Source organism: Rhinatrema bivittatum, chromosome 1 (genome assembly GCF_901001135.1).
Source record: "Rhinatrema bivittatum chromosome 1, aRhiBiv1.1, whole genome shotgun sequence".
NCBI lineage: Eukaryota > Metazoa > Chordata > Amphibia > Gymnophiona > Rhinatrematidae > Rhinatrema > Rhinatrema bivittatum.
In genome coordinates, this window is record NC_042615.1 from 146,847,962 (window position 1) to 146,873,086 (window position 25,125).

At 41.0% G+C, this 25,125-nt stretch overlaps 1 protein-coding gene across 5 annotated transcripts in view; it reads right to left on the reverse strand.

Annotated features, from left to right (window-relative positions):
* ATP10D (ATPase phospholipid transporting 10D (putative)) overlaps positions 1-25,125 on the reverse strand; it is a 363,249-nt gene that overhangs the window by 201,157 nt on the left and 136,967 nt on the right. For all 5 annotated transcript variants that reach the window (XM_029588247.1, XM_029588237.1, XM_029588263.1 and 2 more), the window contains exon 4: positions 6,555-6,759. In XM_029588247.1, the coding sequence (XP_029444107.1) occupies positions 6,555-6,759 (205 nt within the window). The remainder of the gene's footprint in view (positions 1-6,554; positions 6,760-25,125) is intronic.

The following is a 25,125-nucleotide window of genomic DNA, read 5'->3' on the forward strand; positions in this document are numbered from 1 at the left end:
ATTTTTTCTGTTTGACTTTTGGTTGTAGCTGCATTCCTCAAATAATGAGTAACAATACTAATTAAAATAGGCTTAATGAATTCCAATTAAGCAACTATGTCATTATATACACACAGGTGTCTGCATGCCACTGTGTACATTTCTTTCTACGAAAAATGTTTTTTATAAATTACCAAATCCTTAAATGAGGAGTTCTAAATACATAAACATACAACTCATATCTTGAAGCCTGCCCTTTGCCTGAAGGGGTTCTCCGTTGCTTTTAAAATACAAAGCACAGGGGATTTTTATCCATGAAATGCCTTGCTAAGGCTAATTTAATTTTATTCTTTTGGGCAAAAATGTACCTTGTTTTCCCAGTTCTCCAATGATGGGGAAAATGCCACATACTGCCCAGAAACTAATTCTGCCACATGCACGCTTTCCCTACTGCTGGTCTGTAAATAGTTTTCAGCAGGGAATGCATATATATATATTTTCTAATTTAGGCTCTTAACAACAGTGACAGTAACTTTAAAATGAGCGCATGGCCGTACATACACGCACAGATGTGCGCACGAGTGGGCATACGCTGGAATATTACATCATGTGCACAGTTGCGTGCATACGATTTCAAACACATCCACCACTTGTATGTATGGGTGCTTCTAATTTTAAGCCATTACTTGAGCTGATGTCCTTCACCTATCTTTCTTAGGATTTTTGTCAGCTTTAACACTCACAGGAAAGAGGATTTTTTTATTTTATTTTATATTTTATTAAGATTTTCAACAAATTTTTTACATTTGCAAAAAATCAAGAAATAATCTTTAACACTAGAAACAATAAAGAAAATATCACACAATAATAAATTCTGTGCATCCGACTAATAGTCCCCAATAATGGGAGGAAGCTTCAAAAAGATAACTAACGTTATTTAACAAAACTTAGTACTACACATACTTAAAAGAGACATTATTATTCTTTAGCATTTAATTACCTCTAACCTATTCCTTATCAGTCAGGAAAGTCTCAAGATGGGTGGGATCTTGAAACACACATTTATTTTTTTGCAAAATAATTAGGCATTTGCACGGGAATCGCAAATAAAAAAATCGCCCCTAGGGCCAATACCCTTGGTTTCAATTCTAGAAATTGTTTCCGACGTAGCTGAGTACTACGAGCCACGTCCGGGAATATTTGAACTTTATAACCACAATAGAGCACATCTTTATTCTTGAAAAATTTTTGTAAAATCATATTTTTATCTTGCTCTCTACAAAAAGAGACCAGTAATGTCGCTCTAGTGGGAATCTCATCAACGGAAGCTTCTAGAAAAGAGGTCAAGTTAGGTGATTCCCTTTGTACTATGTCTAATTCTTCCATCCCTTCTTGAGATTGTATCCTAGACTTAGGTATGAAATACTTTCTTCATCTACTGAAGATATAGAAAGTATTTCTATCAAGTATTTCTTCAATAATTCAAAGGAGGATAACAATCTAGTTACTGGGAAATTAAGAAATCTTAAATTCCTAACACGGTTTTCATTTTCTAACATTTCCAAATGACGATGTATTATTAAGCTATCTTTTACAAATGAATTGTTTACAGCTTGTAATGCTATTACTTGATTATTTATTACCTTTCCATTTTCATCCAATTGATTTAATCGACTCATGTTTTTCGATCTTACCATTAATCTGTAACACATCTTGTTTAAATTGTTCACATGAATTAGATAAAGTTTTTCTAACATCTATTAGAACCTTCCAAATATCACTCAAGGTGACATTCTGAGGATCTATTGATTCTACATTCACATTTCCATCTGATAACAATTCTTGTACCAAAGTTACCCCTGCACTTTCTTGTATCCTCCCCCTCTCCATAGTATCACTGTTACTAGGTTGTTCAGCATTTACTGACCCCCCAGTCCCTGGTACCGTGGATTGTTGATTAACCTCCAGCGGAGTGAGAGGTAACTGCATCTGGGCTGGACTCTCAGGAGAACCAGAAGAAAAGGAGATTTCTGAAATTGGGTGTCTTTCAAATTGACCAATTCGTCTAACCACATGGGAGTCCATAGGTCCTCTACTTGCTGAAGCTGCCGACGATGATGTTAACATCTTTGTTTTCCTTTTCCTACCCATAAAATAACAAGGGAAGGAGAGGAATATTCAAACTAAACAAAGGAAACATTTTTTAGAAGGGGCGCGCCCCTTTGGCGCGCGGCTTCGGCTGTGCGCCGCAGCTCTTCCGGATTTATCGGGAGGCAGAGTCCCTGCTTGATGAAGTCAGCGGGGTTAAAGCAGTAGGGTAGGTGTTTTTTCCAGCTCCCTGGGCACTCCGAATTGCTCGGTTCCCCTGTCGCTGTCCTGCTGCCCTCCTCTCTCGGGGAGAGGTTCGTCTCACCAAATTCCTCCGAATGAGACGCCGCAGCTCTTCCGGATTTATCGGGAGGCAGAGTCCCTGCTTGATGACGTCAGCGGGGTTAAAGCAGTAGGGTAGGTGTTTTTTCCAGCTCCCTGGGCACTCCGAATTGCTCGGTTCCCCTGTCGGTGTCCTGCTGCCCTTCTCTCTCGGGGAGAGGTTCGTCTCACCAAATTCCTCCGGGGAAAGAGGATTTTAAAACATGCTCACGAGAAAGGAATTCCCAATTTTACCAATTAGTTCACCAGTTTGCCCAGTCCATCTTGAGGTCATCCAGAATCCTCTTATTCTTTAGCCTGCATTCCCCCCAGTTGACCCAGACCCCTCACCATGACGTGTTTGGCCTAAACACACCAGTTTTGGGTGTTTCAATGCCATTACTGAAACTTGACTCAAACCCACTGACACTGTCCTCCTGAACCTACTTCCCACACAATCCTATGACATTATGTCACTACCCAGACTCAAAAATAAAAGAGGCGGAGGTCTTCTCCTAGCCTCAAAAAAGGAACTTGGACTAATCTCTCAGCCCATACACTCACCTCAGAAATTCAAAATCGGACTCTTTAAATCAAGTCTTCCTCATCTATTCCCCTCCCCCCCCCCCCCCGGCCTCCCTGAATATAATCCCTCACCCCTCATTGAATTCTTAGCTGAGAATTTAGACTTTGACCACCCATCCATCATCCTAGGAGATTTCATCCTCCACGTTGATGCCTCCCCTTTATCCCCTAATTGTGAAGCCTTTCTCTCCTCCGTCAATGCACTGGGCTTTGATCAAATCAACTCACCTACACAGAAGGCCGGTCACACCCTAGATTTAGTTTTCACGAACACATCTCTCCTCACAGCCAACTCCCCTCCCCCCCTCCTGAACACCAGTCCCCTGGTCAGATCACTCCCTCATAAAAGCTAACCTCAATATAAAAAAACATCGCTTCCCACCCCCACTCTCAAAAACATGATACTCTTTCGAAAGCCTTGCAACCAGGAAGATCTAATTCTTGCCCTCTCAGAGGCCATTGATAACCTAGACCTGGCCAACCCAGAGGCTGCCCTCTCCTCCTGGAATAATATAACATGGCGGACGGGTTTTTGCGCCATTTCTTTTCCTTTGATCTTAAATCCTGTTTGAGTTTTTTTTTAGTTCCCCGTTGAACCATGTTAGTTTTTTTTTAGTTCTGGGTAGGGTTTAGCTCGAGGGACTTTAACGGGCAGATGTTATTAGAACATAAGAACATAAGAAAATGCCATATGTTCTTATGTTCTAATAACATCTGCCCGTTAAAGTCCCTCGAGCTAAACCCTACCCAGAACTAAAAAAAAAACTAACATGGTTCAACGGGGAACTAAAAAAAAACTCAAACAGGATTTAAGATCAAAGGAAAAGAAATGGCACAAAAACCCGTCCGCCCCTTCGCAAGCTGCCTACAAATCAGCTCTACACACCTATAGAACATCCATTCAAAAAATAAAAAGAGACTACCACGCGCAAAAAATACATAAGTTCCAATAAAATGCTAAAGCCCTTTTCACTTTAGTCTCCGAACTCACAAAAACAGCCCCCCCCCCCCCCCCCATATCGAAGCCAAAAGCAAATGCGATGAACTAGCTCTCTTCTTCCAGGACAAAATTACCAAGCTTCACCTTAGATTCCACTCTCCTTCCCCATACCTCCCCACTGCCAACGCCTACCTTCCAACCACTCCTGATCACCCCCCTGGATTCCTTCGAAACTACACCCCATCAGAAATCAAATCCATCCTTAAGAAAATGAAACCTTCCCTCCCACCCCTCTGACACCATCCCCACAAAATCCTTACTAACCATCCCAAACATATTTCCCTCCCTCTAGCGAACATCATCAATTGCTCGCTCACTTAAGGACATGTCCCAGAAACAAGCTACCCTCAAACCCATTCTTAAGAAACCTAATCTTGACCCCATGAACCTAGCTAATTTCAGGCCAATCTCTAACCTCCCTTTTATAGCAAAAATCATGGAAAGGGTTGTGAACCTCCAACTCACGGATCACCTGGAAAGAAACAATTTGCTATTCCCTTCCCAATTCGGCTTTCATAAATTTTTCAATACCGAAACTCTACTTATCTCCCTTACAGACACCCTCCTCACTGGATTAGATAAGGGCCAAACTTTCATCCTTGCTCTACTTGACATTTCATCAGCTTTCGACACCATCAACCATAACATCTTACTAGATAGACTCTCAGAAACTGGCATCAAGGGAATAGCCCTGAACTGGTTTAAATCTTACCTCCACAATCGAAGTTACAAGGTTAACATTGGCAGCAAAGAATCTAACCCCATAGACCTCACACGTGGAGTTCCCCAAGGTTCTTCCCTCTCCCCCACTCTGTTCAATTTATACCTTCTGCCCCTCTGCAAACTCCTCGCCGATTTAGGCCTTACTCATTACATATACGCAAACGATGTCCAAATTGTCATCCCCGTGACAGAATCACTCCCCAAATCCCTTAAGATCTGGGATAACTGCCTAGCCTCAATTAATCACCTCCTCACCAGCCTCAACCTCGCCCTCAACACAACCAAAACAGAACTCCTTGTCATCTCACCAGACCATCACAACGGTCCTCTATCTGACTCACCAACAGCTAAGGTCCAACAGGTCAGAGACCTAGGAGACACTTTAGACAATCACCTAAACCTAAAAATATTTATAAACACTACCACGAAAGAATGATTCCACAAACTACCCATTCTAAAAAAAACTAAGACCACTCCTCCATCCCTATGATTTTCGCTCAGTTCTACAGGCCTTACTTTTTACCAAAACTGATTATTGCAACACCCTCCTCCTAGGCCTCCCTGCTACCTTGATCATGCCGCTCCAATTGCTCCAGAATCCTCACTTACTCCCGTAGAAGAGATCACATTACCCCCATACTCATGAGACCTTCACTGGCTCCCTATACGCTTTAGAATCCTTCACAAGTTTTACTATCATCCATAAAACCCTGCACAACACCCAGACATCCATTGGCTGAATAACTCCCTGCAATATCACACATCGAATAGACCCACGAGAACGGCATACAAAGGAACCCTCTTCATTCCCCCCCCCCAAACTCATCCATCTCACAGCCACGAGAGAATGGGCCCTATCCATTGCTGGACCAGCTATTTGGAATGCAATGCCCGCCCACCTGCACCAAGAACACTGTACCCAAACATTTAAAAAAAACCTTACAACTTGGCTCTTCTCAAAAGCCTTTACCTAACCCCGCAGCCCCCAGATCTCAGCCCCCTTTCCGCCGCTCCTTCTATGGGTACTACTATATTACAAGCTACTGCTCTACGATACATATTGTACATACTGTAAATAATAGTCATATATTGTTATAATTCTTATACAATTGTATATTTATTTGTTACCATTGCTTTCCAGGTATTTGACTCTGCTAGTCTAGCCTTCTCTACTAGTTCAGTTCCCTTACGTGTTATGTAACTTCGCATTTCTTTAGTTAATGGTTTCCCCAGTTCTATGTAAACCGATGTGATATTTACTTGAATGTCGGCATAGAAAAGTTTTAAATAAATAAATAAATAAAAAGACATTTCTACAGACAAACCTCATCAGAAGCAGAAGTAAATATACATTGTTAACAAGCGGCAACACGCTGCGGTCGCTGGAGTTAAAATATGGATTTCCATGCGCAACTTTTGGGCCAGCCTTGGAATAACTCCCATCATGCCCCAGATACGCCCTAACCCCACCCGTTTCTTTTACTCGCACCCACGTATATACACATGAGGTTTGCGGCTTTTAAAAATACGCATTGCTCACACATGGGCCTTTAATGCGAACAATGCTTTTCTACCATTCTGTCTCTATGGGGAAAAAAACCATGATGAATCAAGCCTAAAAAAAAGTTATACTTTTTTTTTTTTTTAAATACTACCGTCTGAGCACTCTATAGTTCCTCCTTTAACTTTGCCAAGTATAACAGTATATTGGTGACAAACACACTGTCAAGGTAGGTGTTGCTGGTGTGCCCATAGGGAGACATTTTGACAGTTTGGCCCAAGTGACTACCAATACTTCCTTCCCCGCTCCCCATTTACACTTGTAGCATAATAATGTAGGTGACAGGGACAGTTTTACCTGCTCTGCATAGCCTTTCACCACTTGTCTCTGTTTCAAATTGGTCTCACCATCCAGACTTGAGGTTTCAATGTGACAAATTCCATCTGGATCACTAGAATAAAGCAGTACTATGTCCGCAGGAACAATCTCATCGCATGGAAGGCGGACAAAATCCCCCACGATAACATCTTTCCAGGGTGTTTCCACATACTTTTTCTCTTTTCTGAAAACAAAATACATTTAATCATAACAACTCAAGACATTTGGAAAGTAAATATAGAAAGACTTATAACATTCTTGATTTCTAACCTGTTAAAAAAAAAAAAAAGTATGTTCATAAGGAAGTAGCTAAACAAAGTAGATCTGCATACATCTGAGTATTAAGGGAACTTGGAAAAGTTCTGGCAGCTCTATTGCTGACCTTTTCAATGCTTCTTTAAAGGAAAGAGTAATTCTAAAGGAGAAAGGAGGATGTGGCTCCTCTACACAAAAGTGGAAGTAAGTAGGAGGTTGGGAACCACAGGCCGGTCAGTCTGACCTATGTGGAGAGCAAATTAATGGAATCACTGCTAAAACAGAATAATACAGTTTCTAGAATCCAATGAATTATAAGAACCAAAACAGCATGGTTTTTACCAGTGGTAGGTCTTATCAGATGAATCTAATCAATTTCTTTGAATGACCAAAGAGTTGGATCAGGGAGAGCACTAGACTAGCTGTACTTGGATTTCAATATGGCTTTTGACATTGCACCATATAGGTGACTTTAAAATAAACTGAGCACCCTTGGTATGGGTCTCAAGAGACTGACTAGCAGGTCGATACAGAAAAACATGAGGGAGAGCTGGCGAGTGCCCGCTCTCCTGGGTGCGAGATTCAGGAGGGTGGCCTATGCAAATTAGGGCCCGCGGTAAAAGGAGGCACTAGGGACACTAGCGTGTCCCTAGTGCCTCCTTTTTGACAGGAGCGGCGGCGGCTGTCAGCGGGTTTGACAGCCGATGCTCAATTTTTCCAGCATCAGTTCCCAAACCCGCTGACAGCCACGGGTTCAGAAAATGGGCGCCGGCATAACTGAGCGTCCGTATTCCAACCCGCGGGCCGATTTTTAATTTTTATTTTTTTTTAATTTTTACTTTTGGGGCCTCCAACTTAATATCAGTATGATATTAAGTCGGAGGGTGTACAGAAAAGCAGTTTTTTCTGCTTTTCTGTACACTTCCCTGGTGCCGGCCGAAATTAATGCCAGCCTTTGGGCAGGCATTAATTTCTGAAAGTAAAATGTGCGGCTTGGCTGCACATTTTACTTTCTGTATCGCGTGGGAATAACTAATAGGGCCATCAACATGCATTTGCATGCTGTGGGCACTATTAGTTTCAGGGGGGTTGGACGCGCGTTTTCGACACTCTATTACCCCTTACTGAATAAGGGGTAAAGCTAGCGCGACGAAAACGCACATCCAAACTTGGGCTAACAGTGCATTCCACCGGAGTGCACTGTACTGTATCAGCCTGTAGGTTAGAAACTAGTTGAACGGGAGGCAACAGGATAGTGGTAAATGGCGTTCACTCCAAGGAGAGGGGTGCTGCTAGTGGTTCATTTCTAAATTTTTGTGAGTGACATTACGGAAGGACTGTCTGGAAAGATTTGCCTTTTTGCAGACGATACTAAAACCTGCAACAGGGCAGACAGGCACATGAGGCATGGTCTAGAGTCTGGCAGCTAAGATTTAATGCTAAAAAAATGCAGTCATGCATTTAAACCCAAGGGCATGATACAGTATAGGGGGTGAAATTCTTCTAAACACCAAAGAAGAGGAGGAATAGCCTAGTGGTTAGAGCAGTGGACTATGAACCAGGAGACCAAGGTTCAAGTCCCGCTGTCGCTCCTTGTGACCTTAGGCAAGTCACTTTACCCTCCATTGCCTCAGGTATAAAAACTTAGATTGTAAGCCCTCTGGGGATAGAGAAATACCTACAGTACCTGAATGTAAACCGGTGTGATATCTCAATTGAGATGAATGTCGGTATATATAAATAAAGAAAGAAAGAAATAAGAAGGGATCTGGGGGTGATCATATCTAATGATCTTAAAGAAACCAAACAAGTGGAAAAGATGACTGTAAAAGCCAGAAAGAAAAACAGGAGGAAATATTGCCCCATATAATAAGACCTTGGTGAGATCTCATTTAGAATAGTGTGTACAGTTTTGGAAACCAAATCTTCAAAAGGATATAAACTGGCTGGAGTCGGTCCAGAGGATCGCCACTAAATAAAGCAGAGTTGCTTACCTGTAACAGGTGTTCTCCCAGGACAGCAGGATGTTAGTCCTCACAGATGGGTGAATACCAAGCTACAGGCTGCTCCTGGTAAGGCTTATGACCGACAGGCACCAAATCAGGTGCCAACGGGCACAAAAATAACTGTGGTGCTGTTGGTACCACAGATACACAGCATGAACCCAAACAATGGGCCCTAGGCAGAGAGAGTTCGGTTTTTAAGCCTGGAAGAGGTTATGAGGGACAGACTGGCTGAAGTTACTGTCATGTCAACCATCCTTGTCCAAGCAGTAGTGAGCAGCAAACGTGTGTAGGGAACTCCACGTTGCGGCTCTACAGATTTTGGCAATGGGAACCACTCATAAGTGGGCTACTGATGCCATCATGGCTCTCACAGAGTGAGCCTTAATGTGGCCTCCAAGCTGAAGGTCTGCCTGCGCATAGCAGAAGGAGAAACAATCTGCCAACCAGTAGTTTGTTTGCCCACCGTAACACCCATTCTTTTATTGTCAAAAGATATGAAGAGTTGTGGGACTGCCTGTGGCCTGCAGTGCTTTCAAGATAGAAGGCCAAAGCCCTCTTACAGTCCAAACTGTGTTTGCCTTGGTGAGAATGAGGTCTTGGGAAAAAGGTAGGCAGAATAATAGACTGATTAATATGAAAATCAGTCACCACCTTAGGCAGAAACCTAGGGCAAGTATGCAGGACCACCCTATCATGAACGAACTTTGTGAAGAGTGGATATGTAACCTATGCCTGAAGCTCACTATCTCTGCAAGCCAAAGTGACCGCCATGAGGAAGAAAGCTTTCTAGCTAAGGTTCACAGGAGCGCATAAGCTCAAACGGGTCACACATGAGCCGCGCTAACTACAAGTCGAGGTCCCAGTAACACAACAGGATGACACATGGGGGGGAGGGGGGTTTCATTTGAAGCAAGCCCCACATAAATCACCCTAGTATGGGCTGTACAGAGATGGGTGTACCAACAATACCTTGATGGTAAGTGCTGATAGCACTCAGGTGGATTCTGACTGAGTTGGTCTTCAGAACAGCCTTTGAGAGGTGCCACAGGTAGTCTAGCAATTGCGGCATGGGGTAGGCGAATGGATCCAAGCCATGACCCCCACACCAGATGGAGAACCTCCTCCACTTGAGCCTGTAAGATGACTTCTTGGTGAAAGGCTTTCTTGAAGCTACCAGTACCTGAGACACATCAGAGGTCGAGGAACTACAGGACTAGCCTCTCAACATCCAAGCCTTCAGAGCTAATAACCTGAGATTTGGATAGTGCAGCCTGCCCCGATACTATGTGATCAGATCAGGGGAGGTCACCAGATGGATGGGCTCTCCGACCGACAAGTCCTGCAGGATTGGAAACTAGACCTGCCTCGGCCAATATGGGGCCACCAGGATCATGGTCCCTTTTGTCCTGCTGGAGCTTCACAAGAGTCTTCATTACCAGCGGAAGTGGAGGATATGCATACAGAAGACCCTTGCCCCAGAAGCGGCAAAGGCATCCAAGACTGGCTTCCCGTTGCTCCTGTACAGGGAGCAGAAGTGGCTGACTTTGCTGTTGCAAGGGGAGGCAAAGAAATCCACATCCGGGGTTTCCCACAGGTGGAAGATCGGGTCCACTACCGAGGGGTCCAGTAACCAGTCGTGTGGTCGGAATGCCCGACTCAGGCGGTCTGCCACCAATTTTCTGTCCTAGCCAGGTAAATCGCTTGCAAGAGCATGCCTTGGTATAGGGCCCAGGACCATTTCTGCATCACCTCCTGGCAAAGGAGGAAGGAGCCTGTGCCTCCCTGTTTGTTGATGTACCATATCGCAACCTGATTGTCCATTTGGATCAGGACAGATTTATGGGACAAACAATCCCAAAACGTCCAGATTGCATAGCAGATCGCTCGGAGCTCCAGGAAGTTGATCTGGCAGCGAGCTTCCTATGCCGTCCATCGATCCTGTGTTGTAGGCTGTCCACATGTGCCCCCTAACCTAGTATGGCATTTTCTTATGTTCTTATCCTTAATGGATAGTTATTGGCAGTAATAAAATTATTCTCCTAGGTTTATTATAATTGATAATTACTTATATTTTTCTTTAATTAGTAGCTTCCTATTATAATGTGGATTGTACTTTTGATATTACAAATAGGTATATTTTCCTTGTGTTAAAGTGTTAAATAGTATTGTATTTCATAATTATACTTGTTTTCTTATTTTCATTTAAAATATATTAAGAAATTCAATAAACTATAAATGAAAAAAAAGAAAAAAGAGATAGAGCAGCTTTTAAACTAGAACAACGGGGAAAGCCAACAGTTGCTAAGCAGCACTTGGCTCGGAGGGAGATATCTTCAAAGGATACTAATGAAGCATTAGATTTAGGGCATCCCAAAAGTGGTTCCAATAAGAAAAGTAGTCCATGTGCCTATAAGTAAAGAATCACCTGAACTAAAAGATTTCAAATTATCCCCGACAACTGAAAAGCAGAATGTTAATGCAAACAATGCCGGAAGTCTAAGAAATAAGTTAGAGTGTATAGCAGTGAATGTATAGCAATTAGAGCAGGGCTTCCCAAACCTGTCCTGGGGACCCCACAGCCAGTCGGGTTTTCAGGATAGCCACAATGAATATGCATGAGATAAATTTGCATATATAGAATCTCCATGGTATGCAAATGTATCTCATGCATATTCATTTTGGCTATCCTGAAAACCTGACTGGCTGTGGGGTCCCCAGGACAAGTTTGGGAAGCCCCAAGTTAGAGTGTATAGCAGTGAATTATGGCAGACTTAATTGGCATCTCAGACATGGTGGAAGGAGGATAGCCAATGGGATAGTGCTATACCAGGGTACGAATTATATCACAATGACAGAGAGGAGCAACTTGGGGGGGTGGCGCTTTATGTCCGGGATGGCATAGAGTCCAACAGGATAAAGATCCAACAAGAGACTAAATGCACAATCAAATCTTTATGGGTATAATCCCTTGAGTATTGAGGAAAAGTATAGTGATAGGAGTATGCTACTGTCCACCTAACCAAAATGATGAGATGGACAATGAAATGCTAAGAGAAATTAGGGAAGCCAACCAAATTGGTAGTACAGCAACAATAGGAGATTTTAATTACCCCAATATTGACTTGATAAATGTAACATCAGGACATGCTAGAGAGATAAAGTTCCTGGATGAAATAAATGACAGTTTTATGGAGCAATTGGTTCAGGACAGACAAGAGAGATTCAGATTTAATTCTCAGTGGAGACCAGGTTCTAGAGAGAGAGAGGTAACGGTGTTGGGGCCGCTTGGTAATAGTGATCATAACATGATCAAATTTGAATTGATGACAGAAATGGGGACAGTAGGTAAATCAATGGTTCAAGCACTAAAAGCTTTCAAAAGGGACACTGACAAAATGAGGAAAATATTTTAAAAATTAAAATAAATAATCTGAAAGGTGCAGCTACAAAGGTAAATAATGCGCAACAGGCATGGACATTGCTTAAAAATACCATCTTAGATGCGTGGGCCAGATGTATTCCACACATTAAGAATGTTGAAGAAAGGCCAAACGATTACCGGCTTGGTTAAAAAGTGAGGTGAAAGAGGCTATTTTAGCCAAAAGATCTTCATTCAAAAATTGGGAAAAGGCTCCATCAGAGGAAAATAGGATAAAGTATAAGCATTGGCAAGTTAAATGTAAGACATTGATAAGACAGGCTAAGAGAGAATTTGAAAAGTAATTGGCCATAGAGACAAAAACTCATAATAAAAACTTTTTAAAAAATATCCAAAGCAGAAAGCCTGTGAGGCAGTCGGTTGAATCGTTAGATGTTCGAGGCGTTAAAGGGGCACTTAGAGAAGATAAGGCCATTGTGGAAACACTAAATTTATTCTTTGCTTCACTGTTTACTGAAGAGGATGTTGGGGAGATACCCGTTCCTATACTTTTATGAAGGGGTGAATAAACATGTAAACCGGTAGATGTGATGTTTTAGGATTTTCAGCAAGCATTCGACAAAGTCCTTCATAATAGGCTTCTAAGAAAAATAACATGTCATGGGTTAGGAGGCAATATCCTTTTGTGGATTGCAAACTAGTTACAAGACAGGAAACAGAGAGTAGGATTAAATGGTTGTTTTTTTACAGTGGAAAAAGGAAAACAGTGGAGTACCTTGGGGATCTGTACTATGACCGGTACTTTTTAACATATTTACAGATGATCTGGAAAGGGGCATGACGACCAAGGTGCTTAAATTTGCGGATGACACCAAATTATGTAGCGTAGTTAAATCTCAAGAGGATTGTGATAAATTACAGGAGGACCTTGTGAGACTGGAAGATTGGGCTTTCAAACTGCAGATGAAATTTAATGTGGACAAGTGCAAGGTGATGCATATAGGAAAAAATAACCCTTCCTGTGGTTACACAGTTAGGTCCAACATTAGGAGTTACCACCCAGGAAAGAGATCTAGGCTTCATAGTGAATAATACAATTAATTAATTGCTCAGAGTGCTGTGGCGGACAAAAAAGCAAACAGAATGTTAGGAATTATTAGGAAGGGAATGGCAAATAAAATGTTGGATGTCATAATGCCTCTGTATCATTCCATGGTGAGACTGCACTTTGAATACTGTGTGCAGTTCTGGTTGCTGCATCTCAAAAAAGATATAGTTGCACTGGAGAAAATACAGAGAAGGGCAACCAAAATGATAAAGGGGATGGAACGGCTCCCCTATGAGGAAAGGCTAACGAGATTAAGGCTGTTCAGCTTGGAAAAGAGATGGCTGAGGGGGGATATGATAGAGGTCTACAAAAGCATGAAAGTACTTGAACTGGTAAATGTGAATCAATTTACTTTTTCAGATAATACAAGAAACTAGGGGGCACTCCATGAAGTTAGCAAGTAGCTCATTTAAAATAAAGCGGAGAAAATTCTTTCACTCAACGCATAATTAAGCTCTAGAGTTTATTGCCAGAGGATGTGGTTACAGCATTTAGTATAACTGGCTTTAAAAAGGTTTGGATAATTCCTAGATCATTCTCTGAAATGCTTCCTATTCCATGTGCAGGTCCCCAGAGGCAGGCAGAGCTCCGGAGTTTCAATGCGTGGATGAGACGATGGTGCAGGGAAGAGGGATTCAGTTTTGTAAGGAAATGGGGAAACCTTTGGTGAAGGGGAAGACTTTTCTGAAAGGATAGGCTCCACCTTAACCAGAGTGGAACCAAGCAGCTGGCACTAACTTTTAAAAGAGAGATAGAGCAGCTTTTAAACTAGAACAAGGGGGAAAGCAGACAGTAACTCAGCAGTGCATGGTTCGAGGAATGTATCCTTGAAGAATACTAATGAAACAAGAGAGTTAGGGCATCCCAACAGAGAGGTTCCAATAAAAGCAAATGCAGCCCATGTGCCTATAAGTAAAGAATCACCTGAGCTAAAAGATTTCAAATTACCCGACAACTGAAAAGCTGAATGTTAATACAAACAAAAAAAAAACACTTTGAAATGTCTGTATGCCAATGCCAGAAGTCTAAGCAGTAAGATGGAAGAGTTAGAGTGTTTAGCAGTAAATGATGAGATTGACTTAACTGGCATCACAGAGACCTGGTGGAAGGAAGATAACCAATGGGACAGTGTTATATCAGGGTACAAATTATATCGCAATGATAGGGAGGATCAACTTGATGGGAGTGTGGCACTTTATGTCTAGGAGGGTATAGAGTCCAACGGATAAATATCATACAAGAGCAAAATGTTCAGTAGAATCTATATGGGTAGAAATCCCATGTGTGTTGGGTAAGAGTATAGTGACAGGAGTATACTACCGTCCACCTGGACAAAATAGTCAGACAGACGATGAAATGGTAAGAGAAATCAGGGAAGCTAACCAATTTGGCAGTGCAGAAATAATGGGAGATTTCAATTACCTCAATATTGACTGGGTAAATGTAACATCAGGACATGCTAGAGACTAAGTTCATGGATGGAATAAACAACGGCTTCATGGAGGAAATTGGTTCAGGAACCAACAAGAGAGGGAGCTATTTTAGATTTAATTTTTAGTGGAACGCAGAATTTGGTGAGAGGGGTAACTGTGGTGGGGCCACTTGGCAATAGTGATCATAACATGATCAAATTTAAACTAATAACTGGAAGGTGGAAAATAAGTAAATCTACAGCTCTAACACTAAATTTTCAAAAGGGAAACATTGATAAAATGAGTAACATAGTTAGAAAAAAACTGAAAGATGCAGCTGCAAAGGTTAAAAGTGTTCAACAGGCATGGACATTGTTTAAAAATACAATCCTAGACACACAGTCCAGATGTATTCCACGCATTAAGAAAGTTGGAAGGAAGGCAAAACGATTACCGGCATGATTAAAAGGTGAGGTGAAAGGCTATTTTAGCCAAAAATCCTTCAAAAATTGGAAGAAGGATCTATCTGAAGAAAATAGGAAAAAGTATAAGCACTGTCAAGTTAAGTGTAAAACACTGATAAGACAGGCGAAGAGGGAATTTGAAATGGAGTTGGCCGTAGAGGCAAAAACTCATAATAAAAACATATCCGAAACAAGAAACCTGTGAGGGAGTAGGTTGGACTGTTAGATGACCGAGGGGTTAAAGGGACTCTTAGGGAAGATAAGGCCATTGCAGAAAGGCTAAATGAATTCTTTGCTTCTGTGTTTACTAATAAGGTTGTTGGGAGATACCAATTCCGGAGATGGTTTTCAAGGGTGATGAGTCAGATGAACTGAACCAAATCACTGTGAACCTGGAAAATGTAGTAGGCCAGATTGACAAACTAAAGAGTAGCAAATCACCTGGATCAGATGGTATATATCCTATGGTTCTGAAGGAACTAAAAAATGAAATTTCAGATCTATTAGTTAAAATTTGTAACCTACTATTAAAATCATCCATTGTACATGAAGACTGGAGGGTGGCCAATGTAACACCAATATTTAAAAAGGGATCCAGGGGTGATCTGGGAAGCTATAGACTTCTGAGCCTGACTTCAGTGCCGGGAAAAATAGTAGAAACTTTTCTAAAGATCAAAATCACAGAGCATATATAAAGACATGGCTTAACGGAACACAGTCAACATTGATTTACCCAAGGAAAGTCTTACCTTACAAATCTGCTTCATTTTTTTGAAAGGGTTAATAAACATTTGGATAAAGGTGAACTGGTAGATGTAGTGTATTTGGATTTTCAGGAGGCGTTTGACAAAGTCCCTCATGAGAGGCTTCTAAGAAAACTAAAAAGTCATGGGATACGAAGCAATGTCCTTTTGTGGATTACAAACTGGTTAAAAGACAGGAAACAGAGTAGGATTGAACGGTCAATTTTCATGTGGAAAAGGTTAAACAGTGGAGTACCTCAGGGATCTGTACTTGGACCGGTGCTTTTCAACATATTTATAAATGAATTGGAAAAGAATAGGACAAGTGAGGTTATCAAATTTTCAGATGATTCAAAATTTTTCAGAGTAGTTAAATCACAAGAGGGCTGTGATACATTACAGGAGGACCTTGCGAGACTGGAAGATTGGGCATCCAAATGGCAGATGAAATTTAATGTGGACAAGTGCAAGGTGTTGCATATAGGGAAAAATAACACTTGCTGTAGTTACACAATGTTATGTTCCATATTAGGAGCTACCACCCAGGAAAAAGATCTAGGTATTGTATTGCATAATACTTTGAAATCGCCGGCTCAGTGTACTGCAGCAGTCAAAAAAGCAAACAGAATGTTAGGAATTAAGAAGGGAATGGTTAACAAAACGAAAAATGTCATAATGCCTCTGAATAGCTCCATAGTGAGACTGCACCTTGAATACTGTGTTCCATTCTGGTTGCCACATCTCAAAAAAAGATATAGTTGTGATGGAGAAGGTACAGAAAAGGGCAACGAATACTTCAGTTTGGTGTTCACTAAAGAGGACCCGGGAGAAGGACCATTGCTAGTTAACAAGAAACTGGAGGGGAGTGGAGTAGATGTAACTCCGTTTACAGTGCTGGGGAAACTGAAAGTGGACAAAGCCATGGGGCCTGATGAGCTTCATCCCAAAATACTGTTCAATAGATCCCTAGAAACGCGAGTGGTGCCGAGTGATTGGAGAAGAGCAGTAGTGGTCCCGCTTCACAAGAGTGGGAGGAGAGGGAGGCTGGTAACTACAGGCTGGTTAGCCTCACCTTAGTGGTGGGAAAAGTGATAGAGTCGCTGCTGAAAGAAAGAATAGTGAACTATCTACAGTTGAGAGAATTGCTGGACCAGAGGCAACATGGATTCATTTTCGACTGGGTGACTAAGGAACTGGATCAAAGAAGAGCGCTCGATGTCATCTACTTGGATTTCAGCAAGGCTTTTGATACGGTCCCGCACAGGAGGCTGGTGAATAAAATGAGAAGCTTAGGAGTGGGTGCCAAGGTGGTGGCCTGGATTGCAAACTGGTTGACGGACAGACGACAATATGTGATGATAAATTAAACCCCTCCTACATCCACAAGACTTCCGGACTGTGTTGCAAGCTACCATACTGCCGAAACTTGACTATTGTAACGCTTTACTTTTAGGTCTCCCTAAAAACTCTATTCAACCATTACAGATGCTACAGAACGCTGCAGCACGATTAATCACTAATACCAGCCTCCATGATCACATTACACCTGCTCTCATGTTCCTGCATTGGCTGCCTGTAGCATCTAGGATCATCTTTAAAGTACTCTCCCTTATTCATAAGTCGGCCCATAACCAAGAGATGCAATGGTTCTCGGAGCATTTCGTTTTTCGTACTGCTAAGAGACCAATAAGAAATATCCATCAAGCTAAACTTGCACCTGCACCAATGAAACATATCAAACACGTTACCACAAGAGACCGCGCTTTCTCCATTGCTGGAATTAAATTATGGAACAGGATGCCCACTGACCTGCGTCTGGAACACTGCCCTAAAAAATTCAAGCAAGGACTTAAAACATGGTTGTTTGAACAAGCCTTCACACTATGATATCCGATTAAACCGAAACGCCAATTAATATTCTACCCCCTTTAACTCCCTGCTCCTTGTCCCTATGACCCTATATCTTTCCCCCAAAATTTAATCCTCTCTCTGTTTTCCCGCTCTATCCCTGATTATGATTTTTCAAGTAGTTTCAAAATAATAGAATATTTGTCCAATTTAGTTCCTGTGGCTACTATCAGCTCTATAATTGAATTTTAAGCTCTAAGGTTGTTGTGTTGGTTCGTAAATGATTTTTAGTTCCTTCCGAAATCATGTTTTTGTATGTAAAATATTATATTAATTTATGGTTTACTAACTGTTCTACCTGTAATCGTTTATACCTGTTATTTGTAAAGCCTGTTGCTAATTATTGTTAATTGTAAACCGCGGTGATGTATCATGTTACGTACTGCGGTATATAAAAACCCTTAAATAAATAAATAAATAAATAAATAAAATGGAACTTACTCTGAAGAGAGAGCGGTGTTAAGCGGAGTGCTGCAAGGATCAGTATTGGGACCGGTCCTGTTCAATATCTATGTGAGTGACATAGCAAACGAGATAGAAGGTAAGGTTTGTCTGTTTGCGGATGACACTAAGATCTGTAACAGAGTGGACATGCCGGAAGGAGTGGAGAGAATGGGATTTAAGGAAGCTGGAAGAGTGGTCGAAGATATGGCAGCTAAGATTAAATGCCAAGAAGTGTAGAGTCATGCATATGGGATGTGGAAATCCGAATGAACTGTATTCGATGGGGGTGAAGAGTTGATGTTCACGGAGCAGGAGAGAGACCTTGGGGTGATAGTGACTAACGATCTAAAGTCGGCGAAACAATGTGACAAGGCGATAGCTAAAACTAGAAGAATGCTGGGCTGCATAGAGAGAGGAAGATCGAGTAAGAAAAGGGAAGTGATTATCCCCTTGTACAGGTCCTTGGTGAGGCCTCACCTGGAGTACTGTGCTCAGTTCTGGAGACCGTATCTCCGAAGGGACAGAGAGGATGGAGGCAGTCCAGAGAAGGGCGACCAAAAAGGTGGATGGTCTTCATCGAATGATTTATGAGGAGAGATTGAAGAATCTAAATATGTACACCCTGGAGGAAAGGAGGAGCAGAGGTGATATGATACAGACTTTCAGATACTTGAAAGGTTTTAATGATCGAGAGATAAACATACATTTTCTGTTGGAAAAAAAAAATCAGCAGAACCAGGTTTCACGATTTAAAACTCCAGGGAGGAAGACTCAGAACCAATGTAAGGAAGTATTTCTTCACAGAGAGGGTGGTGGATGCCTGGAATTCACTTCCGGAGGAAGTGGTGAAGACCAGAACTGTGAAGGACTTCAAAGGGCGTGGGATAAACACTGTGGATCCATAAAGTCTAGAGGATGTGAATGAAGAGTGGGTGGCTCACGGGAATGACGGCTATTACCATTGAAGCTTAGAGCAACTCCAACATTGCTCTAAGCTTCAATAGCAATGAGGAAATGTGGAAAAAAGGATTTGCATTCACAAAAAAGCAGGGAGTAGCTTGTTATGGCGGTTACTACCCCAAACCAAATAAGCCTAATACTTCACTTTCAAGCATATCCAGCATAGCTCTCTGCTTCAACGGCGGGAGGAATGAAGAAAAGGGGATCTATATACAGACAACAACCAAGGACTGAATTACAAAATCTGGGTAAACAAATAAGCATGGGTATAGCTTGATTATTGCGGTGGTTAATACCCCTAACTAATTAAGCTATTTCACTTAGATGCAGTTTCAACACTGCTCTCTACATTAATGGCGGGGGTGGAAGGGAAATAGAACCAAAAGGTTCCTAAGGGCCATGAGTAACAGATAAGTATGAGAAAAAAAAAAAGTGTGAAAGCTTGCTGGGCAGACTGGATGGGCCATTTGGTCTTCTTCTGCCATCATTTTTATGTTTCTATGTAACCAAAATGATAAAGGGGATGGAACAGCTCCACTATGAGGAAAGGCTGATGAAGTTAGGGCTGTTTAGCTTGGAGAAGAGATGGCAGTTGGGGGGGGGGGGGGGGGGATACGATAGAGGTCTTTAAAATAATGAGAGGTCTTGAACGAGTAGATGTGAATTGGTTATTTACACTTTCGGATAATAGAAGAACTAGAGGGTACTCCATGAAATTAGAAAGTAGCACATTTAAGACTAATCTGAGAAAATTCTTTTTCACTCAATGCACAATTAAGCTCTGGAATTTGTTGCCAGAGGATGTGGTTAGTGCAGTTAATGTAGCTGGGTTCAAAAGAGGTTTGGATAAGTTCTTGGAGGAGAAGTCCATTAACTGCTATTAATCAAGTTGATTTTGGGAATGGTCTCTGCTATTAGTGGCATCAGTAACATGGGATCTTCTTAGTGTTTGGATACTTGCCTGGTTCGGCCTCTGTTGGAAACAGGATGCTGGGTTTGATGGACCCTTGGTCTGACCCAGCATGGCAATTTCTTATGTTCTTAGAAGTCCATAAACTGCTATCAATCAATAAGGATACTAATCCTTATTAGCCTGGGATGTATTTATTTAATGTTTGGGTACTTGCCAGATACTTGTGACTTTGCTGGCTACTGCTGAACACAGGATACTGGACTTCATGGAATCTTGGTCTGACCCAGTATGGCATATCTTATGTTCTTATGAAGGATAACCGTTCTAAAGATGAACACATTAATAAAGCTGTGTTATCTGTTCCAAGTATTCCCTGTAGATCTACCCTAAGGGATACTTAAAATAATTCAGAATACATTTTTGATATTGTTTGGCCACAGAAAGCACTGAGAATTGCTAGAGGTTTTATATTCTTCCCCAAAGGGTGGATGGTTTTGGGAGTCCCAAATGTTGAATGATATTATAAAGCAGTACAATTCCAGGCAACATTGGAATGGCATAGAACTTCAGTGAGAAAGCAATGGGTGATTATTGAGGATCATTTTTTGAGCGAGACCCCGCTTCAAGTCTTACCTTGGTTACACATAAGGGACAGCCTCAAATTAAAATTAGCTGTAACCCATACATTAAATGGACATTAGAGGTATGGGAATCTATTAAAAATAAGATGACTTCATGGGGGGGCATATTCTCCATTAATGCCTATTCAAGGATTTCCTGTTTGGGATGGAGGTGGCATGATGTCACAAATGGGAAAGAAAGGGGTTTTCCCAAATGGGACAACTCTTAGGCCCACAGAATTGGATAACTTTTTCTGATTGGAAGCAGGAGATCACTATGCTTATTTATAACTAAGGAATTATATGCACTGGACTTTGGGTAAAACATGGATGGGTAAGGGACCTTCTGTGTTTGAAAAATACTGTATTAAGGAGTTACTCCTTAAGGGCTTTATAACTAACATTTACAAAATTATGAGTCAATCTCCAGAGTCTCTACTTACCGTAAATACGAAAAGGAGAGAGACCTGGATGTTCAGTTGAAGATGACAGCTGGGTAGCATATTATAAAAACATGCATTGCTGCTTCTTTAACAGAAAATTCCTATAAAATTAATTTACGGTGGTATATGTCAGTCAAGTTAAAAGCACATTTCCTAATGTTACTGATCTATGCTGGAGGGAGTGTGGGGCTCGAGGGTCTATGGGCATATTTGGTGGACTTGGCCAGGAATTGTTCCTTATTGGGATATAATTTGGTCGCTAGTTACTGATATTACTCAATTTACTCTGGACAAATTGAGTGTCCTTTGGTACTTTTGTTATCAGCACTGGTGGAAGTGATGCTGAAAATGTAGGCAGTTTAGTGTGTCAAATATTATTAGCAGCAAGGTGTGAAATAGCTGCTCACTGGAAAAAAAAAGAATCCACCCAGAACAATGTCGGTCAATAAGCGACATTTATTTGTCAGATGGAGAAATTGACAGCGCTAAGACATAACAATATTGAAAAATGGAATATCTTCGAATCCTGGGACAAGGACAAAAGTATATCCTTCCTGGAAAACTGAGGGACTGAGCAGGGAGGAGGCCGGGGAGAAAGCATTCTTGAACTGTTTAATGTATGACAACATATGTTGCTTGTTTTTATTTTAAAAAATTTCAATTAAAAAATTAAATTAAAAAAATTATACCGCATATAAACATGTCTTTTTTAAACTGGACCCCAAAAAGCTAACATGTGCTCATTCTGGTACCTTATCTATAAATGTAATGGTTCAAAGAGACAAAATAACTTGCTTTTCACTATTAAAAAAAGCATTTGTTCATATTTTTAGATGCAAAACTGGATTTCTAGGCTCTGTCACTTGTGTTATTCAAATGCATATGAGAAACTTCTCTGACTGCATTATATTCTGATAACACTCTTTATGGCTACCTCAGATTGATCTCTTCCCACTGCTGTGAATCCAGTTGATAATCCCCTCAAACTTATCAGAGAGATATTTATAATAAGCAGCAAGAGGTTGCAAGCAGAACTAATGGAATCCACTTTCCAAAACAGTTCAGTGCATATATGGGGATCCCAAAAAAAAATAAATTATATATATATATTTATACATACATACACCCCTTTGAGAATCTCCTTAGACCTTTTAACACATACTGAGAGTCTGGTGTGTATAGGACTCTAAACACAAAAGTTATTAGGAGGAGACACAAGGAGTGATCTCATAAGTCTTTTTTCCTTCAGGAAGTAGGATGAAAAGCATTTGGCAGCCCCTACTAAGAAAAAAACCCTTATACAGCAGTCCAGATGTACTCCATGTACTATAAAAGTCATATGTAAGAACCCCGCACAGGGCTCCAAGGGATGAGAAGTATATGGGATATCAGGCAGAGAAGGAAAGCAAACATGCACATCTCTGCTCCATCTCTTACTCTTGCTTCATGGCCGCGGTAGAGCAGGGACAGAACGAAAGACTGTGTTCAATGAACCTACAGATACACCTAGATTGTGGCGCATGCTTCCTCCAACAACTCTAAAGGAGGAATCCACTACACCCTTAGTAGAATATTGTTTTATATTTCAAATGAGCCTCCCTTCCTCCAACTTCTTCTCATGACCCCTTATCCTTAAGCTCTTTGATCAATATTTTCAAGACAAATTACAAGAGGAGAATACAAAATGCAGAAAAAAACAAAAATGCTACTATAACAAAGGTGTAGAACAATTACACATCAATTCTGCAAACCAGAATAAACTTCAGATTAAGCTGGTACCTGTTTGTTGACATTTTAAAGACACTTAGTCCACTGAACTGGTGAAAGCCATAGTTTCTAAGTCACTAAGAACTAGAGTTTGCTTAAATATGAAGAAAATATAAAGGTTTGTAATCCCCCATTTATAGTGAGTACTTTCATAAACCATCAAAAGTGGAGAAGGAAAATCATGCACACTGATAAGACAGGTGCTCAAAATATATATCTCAGAGTCATCCGACTACAGTATACTTGAATAACACACAGTATTATTATTTCTATAGGAATAAGGTTTATGTTAGGTTCACAGCATGAAATAATAATTGTTTGGACAGGCTTAGCAAAGCATTTCCAGCCGAAAATAAGGAGAATGTCAGGAGCTGCTTAAAGCTCATGAGATCCAGGTTTGGCTCCCTTGTCCATCAGGGATGATCAGGACTAGGCATGCCACAGAAGTGATTTGCTCAGGAGTACAGAGAGAGGGAAGACAACGTATGTTGCTACTGTAGCTGCCCCTATGGCCAAAGCTTGGTGCTCTGTGTGTGACTTTGAGGCGGCATCCCTTGAGGCAGCAAGGGTTCTCCAGAGCTGCCTAGCATGCTTGCCTTCCAGGAAGAGGTGTAGACAAGGAGGAAAAAATACACATATATCTTTTTTGGGGGGCTGGGGAGGGAAGATCTTCAGGCCTAGACAGCAGTAAATACACCATAAAAATATATTTTTCTTTTTTAATTAAAATGCTTGCAGGCATAGCTTGGCTCTTCTTAATCTACTTTATTTTTAATTCTAATCAGACAAGATCATATGCAAAACAGTTTTGACATGTATGGATCAACAACAGATTTTCTTGATAGTAAAGCAAAGACAAAATGGAATTTTGTCAGATTAGATCCCTTGCATCTCAACCCCTTTTGCAGCATCAGTACGTGAATTGAACCCATTTGTTATGTCATGTTACACTGTTTAATGTGTTATTTTCTATAGTCTGATTCCTTGTTTGCCAGTCTCCGGCTATCCTCCTCTCCTGTTCCTGTAGTCCCATTCCCTGTTTGATGTATTTTCTACCTTCAGTTCGGATGTAAACCAGTATGATGTAACCATTAATACCGGTATAAAAAATAAATAAATGGTGAACATTTCTTCTAGAAATGACTTGTGAGAAACAGTTATAGGTCAATATTCACAAGGTATTGAGCTAAATGCCAATTTCTTAATATTTTGGGTACTTATCTTACTAAATTATAGACAGATAACTCATTATCAGTCTAAAATTTAGGTGAATAATATATGGGCATTCCGGGACAGAGTTCAGTTAGCCAGATAATGTATCTGGCTAACTCTGAAAACAAGACCGACGCCTTGGAAAGAAGATTTATTCAACAGAACAGAACCCGCCCGACTCTGGCCGAGTTTCGCCCTTACGGCTGCATCAGGGGCTCTTGAAATTGATATATAGTGAGTACATATTCGGACACAATGAATGTTTTTTTGAAGTATCCACTGTTTTGGTTATTTATAGTGTGGATATAGGAATGACTTTAAGGTCATCCCTTGGTGAGTAATTCTCAGAAAATCCACAGTTTAGAGTGCTATAATATACTGCATATGATGGCACATTTCACCCAAGAAATCTTTAAGTTCCTTAAGAGCATAAACACGATATCGTCCAGTCGATAATAAAGGCTATATCCGTGGCTACGCTAGACCAACCACCGCTTTGCTTTTTGGGTCCTTCCCTATCTGGCTAACTCTGGTCATTTGAAAGAGAAGTCCTAAAGTTAGCCAGATAAAGTTATTCAGCTACCATTAAGATAGCTGGCCATATTCAATAGTGTGGCTAAATATCCCTTCAATAGTATGACTGAATATCTCACCAAAGTTAATTGGATAAGTTTATCTGACTAACTTTGCAATCCAGTCAGTGACTGAATATTGCTCCCTTAGTATGTCAATGAATAAAATAATTCCAACAAACTACAGTTTATTTTACTTTGTCCCTTTCATACTATACAAGATTATAGGTGTATATTACTATATACACCATGTACTCTAGGGCCTGGATTTGTCAATAGGCACAGTAGGCCTGTGCGCCTAGGGTGGCAAAAATTTGAGGGCAGCAGGCTGGCTGAAGATTTAT